The following is a 14,668-nucleotide window of genomic DNA, read 5'->3' on the forward strand; positions in this document are numbered from 1 at the left end:
GGTGGGAAATAAGACAGGACCCACACTATCCCCATACGAGCTCAGCCTTTCATTGGCAGGCCCCAAAGTAACAGGCTGTTGTTGTCCCAGGGGCAACCTCTCCTGGGTTCCACATCGGCCTGTGGATTCAGCAGCATACATTAGATGTAGAAGTAAAAGTGTTGCTGAGGTGGCCTCTGCTTTCAGGTTCTTCTCGTATGGATTATTTGTCCTGGTGCCACCGACCTGGTCCATGAGACTCTGTAGCTGGAGAACATCAACGACCCTCCATTGACGTCTCCGGAGTTTTCCGACATAACTTCAACCCTATGTATGTCTTATGGGTACCCATGGGTGGGGTGACTCTCCAACCTTCCTTCTTCCAAGTGGTTCCTCCGAGGTCCTTTGGGAAGGGACCTAAAACTCCAAAATCAAAACCACAACTTACCTGAATTGTTCTATGGGCACTGACCCTGTGTAACCACTCTGCACCTGGATGCTCTTAGGTCCCTGGCTACTTACATTGGGTGGTTCCTTGTTTCCGCTGGGGTCCTCCAACCTTGGGTACTAGTCCCGTTTTGATAACCATTTCGCATTCCTCTATTTTAGTATATGGTTTTGCCCCCCCAGTGTAGCCCTATGTGTTGTCTATGCTATTTTGTCTATTTTCTATGTATTCCCTGTGTGTAATTTATACCTCCGTGTAGGAGATGTACCAAGTTAGTGTCTACTGTGTAGTAATAAGTGGAACATGCAAATGCTGTACAACCTCCTGGATAAGCCTTAGCTGATCACCACAGCAACCCCTTAAGAGCCTTGTTTTTCAGGCACCTAAACACTATCACTATGCCTATTGTGAGGCACTGAGCCAGCCTTCTACAAAATGGACCTATATAAATAGCCTCCTCTCAGGTCATTTAAGGAAAGGACTCATAAAAATAGGATCTGATCAAAAACAAATTTAGGTTATTCTCAAAGACGCTGACAAGTAGAAGCCTCGGAACGGGGTGGTGGAGCAGGGGGGAGGGGGCTGTTGGGCGGGAGATGAAAAATAAAATTAAAATTAACTTACAGCTGAACGTCACCTCTCCTCTACTCTCAGCAGCGCACTGGCAGAACAGAAGCATACAGGCTCCCAGGCTCTCCCAGCCAATCACAACGCTGCTTTCCAGCAGCATTGTGATTGGTCAGAGCGCCGTGGTTCAGCCCCAGAGAGGGACTGGAAGCCTGTGCATGTTCCTCACCAGGTTGTGCATTACAGTCCGGCGGGGAATATGCAAAGTGTGCATGATGGTTTGGCTGTCCCAAAAGGGCTGGCCAAACCTTCATGTGCACTTAGGGGCCCATTAGGATGTTGGGCGGATTGCCCCCGCCACCGCCAGCCTGGCGGGGGCAATCCGCCCGACATCCACACTCGTTTCCCCCCCCGCCTTATTAGTATGGCGGGGGGGACCTCGAAAGACCATACGCCGCTTTTCCGCCCCGGTCGCCTTGCGGCCGGGGCGGAAAAGGAATAATATGGTCTATCAGACACCGCCAGCCATATTATGATGGTTGTTTTAAGGTGCCTTTCCGCGGCGGCGATGCCGCCACGGAAAGGCATGCGGTCTTCTCTGGGTGTCCCCTGCGGGCCCCCAGAGTGAAGGAGAGGTGGGGGAGCACACGGGGGGGGTACCTGCGGTACCCCCCTTCATTTTCATTTACAAAGCACCGCGCAGTGCCTGCCGCTTTGTAAATGCAAATGCTTTGGTGCATTTTTAGCATTGTGGCGGGCGGTGCAGAGACCACCGCCCGCCACAATGCTAAAATTACAGGATGTGCCCGTCACTGTGGCGGGCACATCCTAATACCCCCCATGGGACCCCCGCCCTTATGGCGGACAGTCCCGAATACCGACAGGATGGCGGGTGGACAAAGTCCGCCCATCATCCTAATGACCCCCTTAGAGTGCCAACCAGTCCCCCCCTTCCTTGGCTAGCCTCTCCCCATCCTAACCTGGCTAAGAGTCGGCAGTGAAAAATAAATGTTATTGTCATTTTATTTTTTTGCAGTGCTCAAGGAGCAGTGGGGCGACGCTCCTCCGCCTCAGCGGAGGAGCCGCCACTGACGACTAACCTAAAAGACCTTGGTAAGAGAGACTATTTAGATTATCAGGACAGAAACACAATGCTTCATAATATGTTAAGGCCCCTACGGTATATAGGTTAGTCTCAAATATGAAGCTGTTTATTGAGCTAACTAATGTTGATTGTGTGGATACTGGCTGTATAAACTCCTAAAATGTGAAAAAATATACTCACTGTGCTATAATTATATTTCGGAAATATATAACTTTTACCAGGTACTGAGTATATAACTAATCTTATGAAAGACAAACTGCTTACAGTTTTTTTTTGAGGAGGAAGACATTTTGTTATGTAGATAATCATTATTACCTGTATGGGTTGAAAGTCTACAATAAAGTTTGATTAGGTAAAATAGTATAAAAACACACATCTCAACGAGGGGCCCTCTAGTGTAATTAGTTCAAAAACTGCCAAATCAAAACAAATACGTCATCTGTAATTAATATACAGCATCAAAAGTTGTTAAAAAGCTACTCATCAGTTTAGCCAAAAAAGTCTACTCGTATTCCTATGTTCTCTCAATGATAAATATGTTTTATTCAGAATTCATGTATTTACATAATCCTTTACTTTGTATTTTGTTTACTCAATAGCTTTTGGAACAGTTCAACTCCATGATGCGTTTTACTCAGATGGTTGGCTGCTCCTTGCGCAGTCACTCTTCTCCATAGACCCCTCTTCCACACTCAGCCCCCAGTAATAATCTTGCTCTCCTTTTCTCCTCCATACGCTCAACTCGCAGCCCCGCGGTACTTTCCTCGGTCCTTTATAAAATCGTCTTCTCCCCTATAGAGCATACCCTGGCACAGACCATCCCATTGTATCGCTGGCATCAAAAAGAGTACGTGACGTCTCTCCTTCAGTCTGGAGTTGAGTCAATGTTGAAAGTCAACACTGATTGCTGTAGGTGCGAGGCCTCCTTTTCAAAAGTCCTGCTCCAGCATGTTTTATCCAGTAACATCGGACTGGGCTTTAGAGAAAGAATCCGGGATGCTTTTGGCATGATTGACAAGTTCATAGGACTCTCTTATGTCTGACAAGCCAAACCAGAAAAATATCCACTTCTTGTTGGAGAAACTGCCATCACTGTTCTTAAAATACCTGCAATAAAGACGACAGTCGTCAGAGCGAAACTGGACTCTGTGTGGCATAAAATAAAGGCAACTGAAAATTTTGAAGGTCAGAAACTGCATTCAAAAGAAGCCACTCTCCAAAAGACTCCCTGTGGGAGAGGGCAAGTGTGATTGATTACAAGTCTGGTCACAGTCACGGTTTGAAAAGCACCGCAAACGGTGATGAACCTGCTGGGCACTGCAATGCAAGGTATTAGCGCGTGCATTCACTACACCAGGAGCCACTTCTACGGATGTGTGAAGAAAACATGACTCTCCCTTTTCCTGGTTGTGGATGATAGAGTGGACTGCAATATACAGCCCTTCTATCACTGCGTTTAATCGGCAGCTGGGGGGTATGATCAGGTTTAAAGCGCACCACACAGTAACAAATTTACAGGGGAACTAATCAGTATGGATCATATTCCTTTCTTACTTAAACATGCATAGTTATAACAAAAATCAGGGATATATGAATGGTAAGACAAGAGGTAATGCTCAAATAATAGAGGTTAGGTTGATTTAAGCCAGTATATTTATTTATCACAAAATTGATATTATACATTTTATTAACATTTCATAAAAACAAAATATCATCCATTTTATACAAAGGCATAGTCATAAAACATTTTCTATTAAAAATTATAATTAAAAGAAAAAAGCACAATAAACTGTCGACGCGGCGTTTCGGTGAACAAGTTGAACACCTTCTTCAGGACAATGCTTTCTATGGTTAAAAACTATTTTGTATTTTATAAGGCAGTGTTTTGTATATCTTCTCTGCTGTTGAAGTTATTTCTCAAGCTGCTGGTTATTCATTACCAAATGTTAGCTTTGATTAGATAAACTTAGTCCTAGTTGGTATTTTTTCTTTTTTCTTTTTTGAGTTGAACAGAAAATTCCCCTTCTGTGTTGTTTATTAAGATATTTATCTGTTCTGTTTTGGACTCTAGTACGTTATGCTAGGGGTCTTTAACTGCAAGTTGCAGCGCAGACACAGGACGGTGTGGAAGTAGCTTCGAGGAAATTTACAAAATCCCTGAAAATATAAAAGCAGGGAGATCAAGAAGCTGATCAACCAGAAAAGGAGAAGGTTGCTCACAGTTAACAATCAAAAGTTACCTGATGCTTAAACCACACCCAACCTGTTAAAGACCCCTAGCATAATGTACTAGAGTCCAAAACAGAACAGATAAATATCTTAATAAACAACACAGAAGGGGAATTTTCTGTTCAACTCAAAAAAGAAAAAATACCAACTAGGACTAAGTTTATCTAATCAAAGCTAACATTTGGTAATGAATAACCAGCAGCTTGAGAAATAACTTCAACAGCAGAGAAGATATACAAAACCCTGACTTATAAAATACAAAATTGTTTTTAACCATAGAAAGCATTGTCCTGAAGAAGGTGTTTAACTTGTTCACCGAAACGCCGCGTCGACAGTTTATTGTGCTTTCTTCTTTTAATTATAATTTTTAATAGAAAATGTTTTATGACTATGCCTTTGTATAAAATGGATGATATTTTGTTTTTATGAAATGTTAATAAAATGTATAATATCAATTTTGTGATAAATAAATATACTGGCTTAAATCAACCTAACCTCTATTATTTGAGCATTACCTCTTGTCTTACCATTCATATATATCCCTGATTTTTGTTATAAATATGCATGTTTAAGTAAGAAAGGAATATGATCCATACTGATTAGTTCCCCTGTAACTTTTTTACTCTGTGGTGCGCTTTAAACCTGATCATACCCCCAGCTGCCGATTAAACGCAGTGATAGAAGGGCTGTATATTGCAGTCCGCTCTATCATCCACAACCAGGAAAAGGGAAAATCTTTTATTTCTTTGTTGACTATAAACCCATTCCCTTTTCGCCGTAAAGGGTGACTCCCTAATTATTTTGTAAAGAAAACATGACTGCCTTTACCACGACTCCTTTACAACAAAAGTGTCTTTATCACAAATCTTTTTACCATCCATATGCTTATACCACGAAAATGTATATATATTTATATAAAGGTGGTCTGGGCAATGTCGGGGCGGGCGGGGGCCGGAGCGGGAGTGCACCCAAGCCTGAAATGTTGCCCCCAGCCCCCTTCTGCCCCGGGCAACGCTGCTGCAATCCGGAAATGCTGCCCCAGCCCCCTTCTGCCCCAGGCAACGCTGGGGCGGGCTGCTAGTATATATATATATATATATATATATATATATATATATATATATATATATATATATATATATATATAAATTCATATATACATATATTTCTTGCCTTATTAACCCACAACGTATACACACCCTTAACCCTAAAAATAATATTGCCACCCAAATACCCTTACCAGCCTTAACCCCTAAAAATACCCTTGCTACCCAAAAACCTTTACCCACGCTAAGCCCTAAAAACACTGTGCCTAACACTGGGTTCAACACGGCTGGCTAAGGGGGATATACAAATAAACAACTAAGCCGAACACGCTGTTGCAGTGCGCATGGTTTTGCTACTGCGTGGTTAGTGGAATTTTTAAATTCTTTTTAGAGTTTTATATAACGCAAACTTGACCCAAAGGTATCCGAGTGCTTTACATGAGCATCAGTTATGTTACAGAAGGACACAGGGAATTGGAACTGAAATTCTAATACTGGCTGGCTGTCTCGCGAGGACATGCACCCCTGCTGCAATGGACTCCGGGGTGAGATGCACCTTGTGAGCAGCAATATGTATATGACATTATATATATATATATATATAAAGTCATGTGTGGTCAAAAGAATTGTAGTAAAGACACATTTGTTGTAAAGGAGTCATTGTTAAGATAAGTCGTTAAGTCATCGTTGTAAAGTTTCTTTCCCCCTACTTCTGATGGGCCATCTTAATGTATCTGCAGAGTTAAGTTTATTGTCTTTTAAGAGTAGTATGTATATATACACAAACCTTTTTTCCGCCAAATCACTCCACACTCCGGACCCTAAACTCCTTATTCCCAAATCACTTTCACCTGTGAATGCTAAAAGAAAAACCTTACCCTTCCAAACACTACCCATCACGTAGCCCAAAAAACTCCTTACCACCACAAAACACTATCCATTCCAAAATCCTAAACATACCCTGAAATCCAAAACACTATCCATTCCAAAATCCTAAACATACCCTGAAATCCAAAACACTATCCATCCCTGAGCCTTAGCATTCCTTACTACCCCCACAGAATGACCTATTCCTAAACCTTAAACAATCTTTACATCCCCCAAAAACGTTCCTACCCCCACCAGGCTCAGGGTGGCAGTATATATTCCCAACCTGCCCTCCAAACGCTAAGATGGCTGGCAGCACATTGTTTTTGAGGTAAATACATATACTTACCAATGTAGTAATATCCTTAATGTGCTGTGATAACTCCTATTATAAATGTATTAACAACATGCCTGCGTGGTAATAACATGTTGCAGTGCATGTGTGGTAATGGCATGCATGGTAGTGGATGCGTTCTGATGGAGACAAATCACTGTAAAAGGGTTGGTGTCTTTAGAGATGATGAATCTGATGCACCATATGCAGTTCCTTTAGTAGGAAGGTAGAAGCATGTGGCATCCTGGCCGCTCATTTACTCACCAAGGATTGATAGGATTAGTGGCACGAGACCTCCAGAAGAGGAGCTCCATATCCTGACGAATGCACTCCCACAGCATCTGACCGGAGCCTTGGCCTTGCTTGCTGGAGTTCACCACAAACTTGTCCAGGTAGGGTGTGCCCCCCAGCACAGGCTCTGAGGTGATGATGGCTGCTGCACTGTACCTATAAGGACAAAAAAAGGTTAACGCATATAAGGCCTATTGAATGTTTTCCTGTCAACACATTTGAAGTAAGTAAAGGACTGACCAACATAAATCTCTTGTAAAAAATAAAATAAATATCTTTTGCCATTATAAGTGTGTGGTAACCTATCTTGCTTGTGCTCAGTTTTGAATGCATACTACATATGTTTCCTGTACACATTCGTGTACTTTACGTGAAGTATTCATTGGTGTCCAGCTACTTCTTCTACAGTGTTTCAGTGTCATTGGGGACCAAAGAATCAACTGTTAGAATTGAGCCATTCCTACTATTTAAGAACATTATTGGCAGCATTTGACATACCTAGTTACCGTTTAAGAAACCACATTGCACCAAAAAAAAACACTATTCCCTACTGCTCAAACCAACAACATTTTATAAAAAGAAGACATATAACCGACGCTTCTCAGGTATTTCCCCAAGAATCTTGAACACATTACCCCTTGAAATTGAACCCCTCAACTGCTTCATTCAAGAAAGAAGTTAAAAGGATACTGATGGAGAAATTTCCGTTGTGGAACGCATGAACTATAATCCAGGACAAGATTTATCCCTTGGTCTGCATGGATGCTTATTTCTCGCAGGCTATGTTCTTATTTTTGGGTTGTTGTTCATCTGGGACCGGAAGTGTTCTCTCTGGGGGATTTTCCCATACAATTGCACATTGTAAAGTGCTCCGATATCCGCTAGGGTCATGATTGCGCTATATAAAACTTTATAAATAAAATAAATAAATAAAGCAATGATTCTATCAGTATCTATCAAAGATAGTAACACAATAATGTATCATCTTAAAATGATTAGCAAAACATGTACCTAAACTTGAGAGCAGGGTGACAGAAAACAAAGATAAATATACACTGCTTTACTAGAACAAGTCAAATTTTCTTTTTGCTAAGTCCTGAATCTAAGGTCTAATATTCTCAGCCATGCTGATCCAAGCATTAAATTGTTTTAACAACAGCTGTATACGAAACAGCTGCTGAACCGCTGGACACAAGCAGGACCACGTTGACAACTTCCATGAAGTCCTGCTGTTGTTCATGAGGAAGCCACCCAAGACCTTCAGCATTGTCACCAATAGAGAACAGACAAACCTTCTTAGAAGAGCACAGGGGGTTGCTGGGGCGACCTCCCTGGGATGTTTCAGTCTACTACATTTGTTCATGGCTCTCCTTATCAGATGGTGCTGGACTCAGGGCTGAGGACAGCGATTAAGAGTTAGGGGTTAGAGATCAGATTTGGGATTTGTAATAAGATGAGGTGGCAAATAAAAAGTCAGTGGTTTCAAGGGGCAATGGCTCATGAGCAAGAGTTAGGGTTGAAGTTTGGGATAACTACTGTGAGGTTAGAGCGTATGGATTAGAGGGTTAGGGTTTGAGTTTTTTTGGCACAGTTTCTAAATAAATTATTCGAAACAAATGAAATTCAGAACCAAATGATCCATACCTGTCCGTTGATATTTTCAAACTATTTAGTTTCATACAATCTGACTTGAACTAAACACCATTCACGCAAATTACTATAAATTATTCACGTTGAATCAGTGTCAACAACCACTACATCCAGGTTCTATATGATTTCTCTGACGTGCAAAGTATAGCACAGCATACCCTGAGTGAGGGAAACTGTGTGGGGATTTGAAAGAAGAGACAGTAAAGACTAAAAGTAACTGAATTTCCATGAATGTAATTGTCTCTGACTCTGTTTTCCACTTTCTATCCTTCTCGATGTGTTGGTGATATGATCTCAGAGCTCTAAAATGCATATGCAAAACCAGGCATCAAAACTTCCTGGCTGAAAGCGGTTATCTTTCCTAGAAGATGAATACACAGGGCAGTACTTACAGAAAGTAGGGTAAGCACCCAAAATATAGAATAAAAAATATCGAGAGGACATAATATCGAATTAAAAATATTGAGAGGACAGAATATAGAATAGACATAATAGTTGTATATATTATCGACATATAGGTAAGTAATATCGAATGTCATTATATAGAATGCCATAATATCTAATGTTATTATATAGAATGTCATAACATAGAATATCATAATATCGATTTTTTTTAAATTGTATTATATGTTAGTATATGAGTTAAAAGTATATAATTTTTTTAATGTATGTTACAATTTTTTTAAGATAATGAATTTTATGTAAATACATTTTTGCGTATATTAGTTCCGTAGCGGGTTGTGAGTTTATAGGGGAATAGGGTGGGAAGTAATTTAATTTAAATTTAAACAAAATAATAATGTTTTAGTTAATAATTTATTGTTTAATAATCAATATTGGTAATAAATGTTTGCTTATATTAGTTCTGTAGCAGGTTGTGGGTTTATAGGCGAATAGGGTGGGAAGTAATTTAATGTAAATTAAAAAAATATTAATTTATTAATTAATAATGTGTATTGGTAATTAAGTTAATTAATTTATTATGAAATATGTAAAGTTATTAATACACGTTTTTAATTAATTGATAAATATGTAAATTGTGTAAATTTTTATTAATCAGTAATTAAATATGAATGAATAATAAGTAATGTATTAATATGTTAATAATGTTTCTTTTTTTAGGAGAGTGTTGAGTGTTTATAGGGGAATATGGTGTGTATTAAATTAATTGAAAATAAATTGTTATTATTATTTATATAATATTTAATCAAAGTTATTTTATACTGTTAATTGTGTTAATTAATGTAGATATAACAGTGGAAGGTAAATTAAATTTAAATAATTAATCCTTTTTGTGAATAAATTTTATTAAATTAGAGGACTGGGTCGACAAAATTATTCCTCTACTCTATCCAACACTTTCCCTACTGTTGCACTCTCTGGAGTGGGAATAGTAATTTTTACCTCTACGCTATCCATCACTTTCCCTACTGTTTCACTCACTGTCAGTGGAAATAGTAATGTTTATCCCTACGTTATCCAACGCTTTCCCTACTGTTGCCTCTCTGGAGTGGGAATAGTCATTTTTACCCCTACGCTATCCAATGCTTTCCCTACTGTTGCACTCACTGGAGTGGGAATAGTAATTTTTACCCATACGCTATACAACGCTTTCCCTACTGTTGCACTCACTGGAGTAGGAATAGTCATTTTTACCTTCCTGCTATCCAACACTTTCCCTACTGTTCCACTCACTGGAGTGGGAATAGTAATTTTTACATTCCCGCTATCCAACACTTTCCCTACAATTAAACTTGATGGAGTGGGAATAGTAATTTTTTATCCTATGCTATGCAACGTTTTTACTTTTTTTTATATTGAATGTAGTGTAAAATAATTTTTTTAATAAAAGTTTTTTTAATACTTTCATTTATTATATCTGAAATATTTTTATATTTATATTTTATGTTTATTTATTTTATTATATGTATATGTTTATTATTATATGTTTATTTATATATATGTAATTATATTTTAAATTATGTCTTTAACATTTTATAATTAAAAATAAATAATGATCTTTTAATATTATTAAGTTAATATATATATATAAAAAAATTATGTTTAATTTTTTTGGGGGATTAAATATATTATTTATTAATTTTAATATCTTTTAATGAATTGTAAGTATGTTTTACCTAATTATATTTATTATTTAAATAATGTAATATTAATTTTAAGACATTTTATAACTTCGATATTTTAGTAAACTATATTTTTAACAACTACATTTTGGAATCGATATTTTGGCACTTACCTGTTTGTAGATAGGTAGACTATATTTTGTCTGTCGATATTCTGGCGTTGATATTTTGTGCAGTCGATATTATGTCCCTCGATATTCTGTCACTGATCTGCAGAGTAGCTCACGTACTTTCATTGCTTAATTATAAATATGTCCCTCAAATCCGTCTGCAGAAATCCTCCAATGCTGGCTCTGCTCTGATGGAGTGACCATGAAGGTGTAATATTCTAAATTTCAAGAGAATATGCTCTTGGCATAATTTCTTTTAGTGCCTTAAATATACAGGCAAACTATGTCTGAGAGAGAACCATGTCAAGGTGGAAGATGGATGATGAGTATAGTGCACAGCAGGGAATTCATAACTGTGGAATGTGACATAACTGTCATTTTTCCACATTGACTTGGAGACCCAGATCTTGAAGAAGGTTCCATATTGCTCTCTCGTTTGTTAAATCTTCTACTGTGAATGGGCTTTGCGGTCCCAGTTTTCAAAGTCAATGGAAAAGACATTATCCCTGCGAGAAAGGTGGGTTGCTGCCACTGACTTACACTTCAAGAATGGCGACAGGTGTGGACCGTCATTAAGGGTAGAGGGCGCCCACCCTTTTATAGAGCATAGAGAGTTTCAGACTGAGCATAGGTCAGCCTCACAGGCACTCAACATATTGGGGCTAGCAGCCAGGTGCTGCAATTCCTCTACTAAGGCCTTTGCTAAGACTGAGGCCAAAATTGTAGGAAATTGTTTACTTCGATTTTTCAGCACCCTGGGTAGACAGAAGGTTGATGTACTTTTAGATATCTATACTGGTGTGATTTCAGTAGTTTTACTTTATGGTTTTAAATATTAGGAAATCTCTGAATAATACATTTTATCTCTGGTTACAAGTACTTTTGATAGAAGGAGTTGCTCGCAGGAAGCACTAAGGTAAGATCAACAATGTGGATATGGTACTTGTAGGAAGCTGGCTCTGTTTATACTATACCAAAGTGAGGATTAGTGTGCACAGAGTCCAGTGGAACCCCAAAGGTAGGCAGAGGTAAAGTTAGATAGCACCTTACTCACTATTTGTGGTAGTGTGGTCGAGCAGTAAGGTTTTATCAGAGGACAGTGTTAAGCATCTGTTGTACACACTCAGTCAGCAAATTAATTCACACACTCAAAGACTGAACTTCAGACCAATTGTTTTTGTATAAAAATATTCTTTTAGTTATTTTATTTCCTAGAACCAAGCAAACCTGGCACAGGTAAGTTATAAATACTTTGCAGTAAATATACAGTTGTAACACAGTTTGGATTGCAATTGTAAATGTACTTTGATTTGATTACAGTGGTGGTACTGATAATGCAATGCTTTTCAGAATACAGTATATATACTTTGTATAGGATTTCTAGTAAAATTACAGGTAAATTAGTTTTGAGATTAGTTTTCTTACACGGTGTAGTATACCTGGATACTACACTGGGACATTCCCTGTAAGTAAAATCGTTTTTGTTAGTTAGTACAATTTTAAAGAATTTCTTTAGGTTTTCCAGCTCCACACTTAGGGGCCCATTAGGATGAAGGGCGGACTTTGTCCGCCCGCCATCCCATCGTAGAAAGGGACCGCCCGCCATAAGGACGGGGGTCCCGTGGGGAAAATTAGGATGCGCCACCTCATGCAGGAATTAAAGTTCTATTTTCCTCCAAAGGATAACATTGACTGGTTTTTTCAATGAAAAGTTTCTAAGGGCCCCATTAGGATGGGTGGCGGATCGCCCCTGCCAGGCCGGCGGTAGCCACCGCCGGCCTGGCGAGGGCGATCCACCCGCCATCCATGCCGGAATGACCCCCCAATATATTATTATGCCTGGGGGGTCCGCGGCGGACGGAAAGACCATCCACCGTCTTTCTGCAGCGGTCGCCTTGCGACCGGGCGGAAAAGGGTTCAATATGGTGGCGGTGTCTATCAGACACCGCCAAGCATATTGGAAGGGGCTTTTTCCAATGCCTATCTGTGCCGGCATTGCCACCACAGAAAAACATGCGGAGTCTGCTTTGGGACTCCGGGGGGGGTGGGGGTGCACATGGGGGGTACACCATGAATCCATTTTCTATCTTCTGCAAATAATTTGTCTTGAAATTAAAATTCATTAAGTTATATGTCCAAGGATAGATTTAGTCAATGTATCATGATATATGCCTAAATTTGATCATACTAATTACTTTAATTCCTGCATGAGAAGTTAAAGACTGGATTCATTATGCAACATGCTGAGATGGAGGCCCAGCATACATCCCTAGAGACACAGGACATACACGATCCCAGTCCATCCCTCCGGCGTAATTTACTCCTTGCACAACAGCAGATACAACAACATCTCATGGACCAAGCGAAAGAAATCTGGTTGGGGTTGCAACACCGGATTTATCTGTGGGGGACAAATCAAGTAAGATGGTGCACAGACTGTGTCAGACTGAGCCGTCCCCGGCCGCCGTTCCCATTATCTGAGGGACGGACGGCATTTTACATTTCTCTCCAGCAGCGGTTGCTGCAGAATTTTCGCGCTAATTATCCACACTATATGCATGGCAGGAACAGCTCTCAGAGGCCCTCATTGCGGAGTTCCTTAGTGGAGAAGTGTGGCTCACTGGTTAGAAGTGGCAGACCCTGAAGCAGAGATCCGCCCGGGACCAGGGTTCAATTCCCGACGCGGCAGGGTCTTGGGTCAATGTCCGCGGACTCGATAATTCTCGCCGAGGTGCCTACGCTAACCATGGGTCCCACTCTGCAACTCTGGGCAATAGCTTGCTTAATCTCCACTACGGCCCCATCAGCGCCGGGGATGCCTGGCTTCACCTTGGAGGTGTCCAGGAGGGACCATCTCACAGGGAAAGCCAGGACGGGTTCCCCAGCGGTATACAGCGCCAGGACACTCCAAGATGGAGTAACAGTGCGCTTTACAAGTATACTTACTACTACTACTACTACCTTAGAGATATTCCCCCCCGAGACTCACTGATCAGATGAGAGACCAACTCGATGCCCCCATTACAGTTGATTAATTAAATGCTGCGCTAGCTGCGATGAGCCCAGGGTGGGTCCCCGGTCTCCATGGATTTCCCATGGAGTTCCTTCGATCATATATGTCCACACTGGGCCCACACTTGCTGGAGGCAAGGCAGGATGCCCTTGAACAGCACATACTACCATGGGATTGGCGGCAGGCTGATAATGTCCCGGCTGGATTATGCCAATGCCCTCTTTGCTGGCATCCCGGGCTCCCTGTTGAAGAAGTTACAGGTGGTCCAGAACACCGCAGCCAGGTTGTTGTCGGGTCTGTCAGCCAGGGACAGTGTCCATAACCAGCTGCGCTTATATCACTGGCTGTCTTTAGCAACCAAAGTGAAATTTAAGCTATTGATCTAGGCCCATCGCGCGCTCCATGTATGTGGTCCTCTTTATCTGCAGAGGCGGGTTTCCTTTTATGCTCCTGCACGCTCCTTGCACTCCGCATTCCTATTCCTTGCCCGAGTCCCACCTTTTAAGCGGCAGAGGATGGGGGTAGTTCCTTCTCAGTTAAAGCAACGACTGTTTGGAATGCTCTTCCGCTGGCCCTGCGCACCATCCAGGAGGATGTACGTCGTTACAACGCATGCTTTTACAACGCATGCCTTTACGACGCAACTTTTACAACGCAAGTCGTTACAACGACTTGCGTTGGGGGGCGCTGGATAGTGAATAGTTTAATTTACTATTCCAACTCCAGTCCCCGTGGATAGTAGGGAAGGTGTTGGATAGTAAATTAAAACTATTCCCTATCCTAGAGCGCCCCCCAGCGCAAGTCGTTGTAATGACTTGCGTTGTAATGGTTGCATCGTAAAGGTACTGCGTTGTTAAAGTTGCGTTGTAAATGCTGTTCCCCATC

The 14,668-nt window shown here is 40.8% G+C and overlaps 1 protein-coding gene across 1 annotated transcript in view; it reads right to left on the bottom strand.

Moving 5' to 3' along the window:
• Positions 1-2,618: 2,618 nt before the first annotated feature.
• The window catches only part of NAGS (N-acetylglutamate synthase), a 49,887-nt gene continuing 37,837 nt past the window's right edge, over positions 2,619-14,668 (bottom strand). Inside the window, exons 6-7 of the mRNA XM_078645232.1 lie at positions 6,840-7,022; positions 2,619-3,206 (exon numbers count right to left, since the gene is read on the bottom strand). Coding sequence (XP_078501358.1) covers positions 3,053-3,206; positions 6,840-7,022 — 337 coding nt within the window. The 3' untranslated portion in view covers positions 2,619-3,052. The remainder of the gene's footprint in view (positions 3,207-6,839; positions 7,023-14,668) is intronic.

This window comes from Lissotriton helveticus, chromosome 5_1 (assembly GCF_964261635.1).
Source record: "Lissotriton helveticus chromosome 5_1, aLisHel1.1, whole genome shotgun sequence".
Taxonomy (NCBI): domain Eukaryota; kingdom Metazoa; phylum Chordata; class Amphibia; order Caudata; family Salamandridae; genus Lissotriton; species Lissotriton helveticus.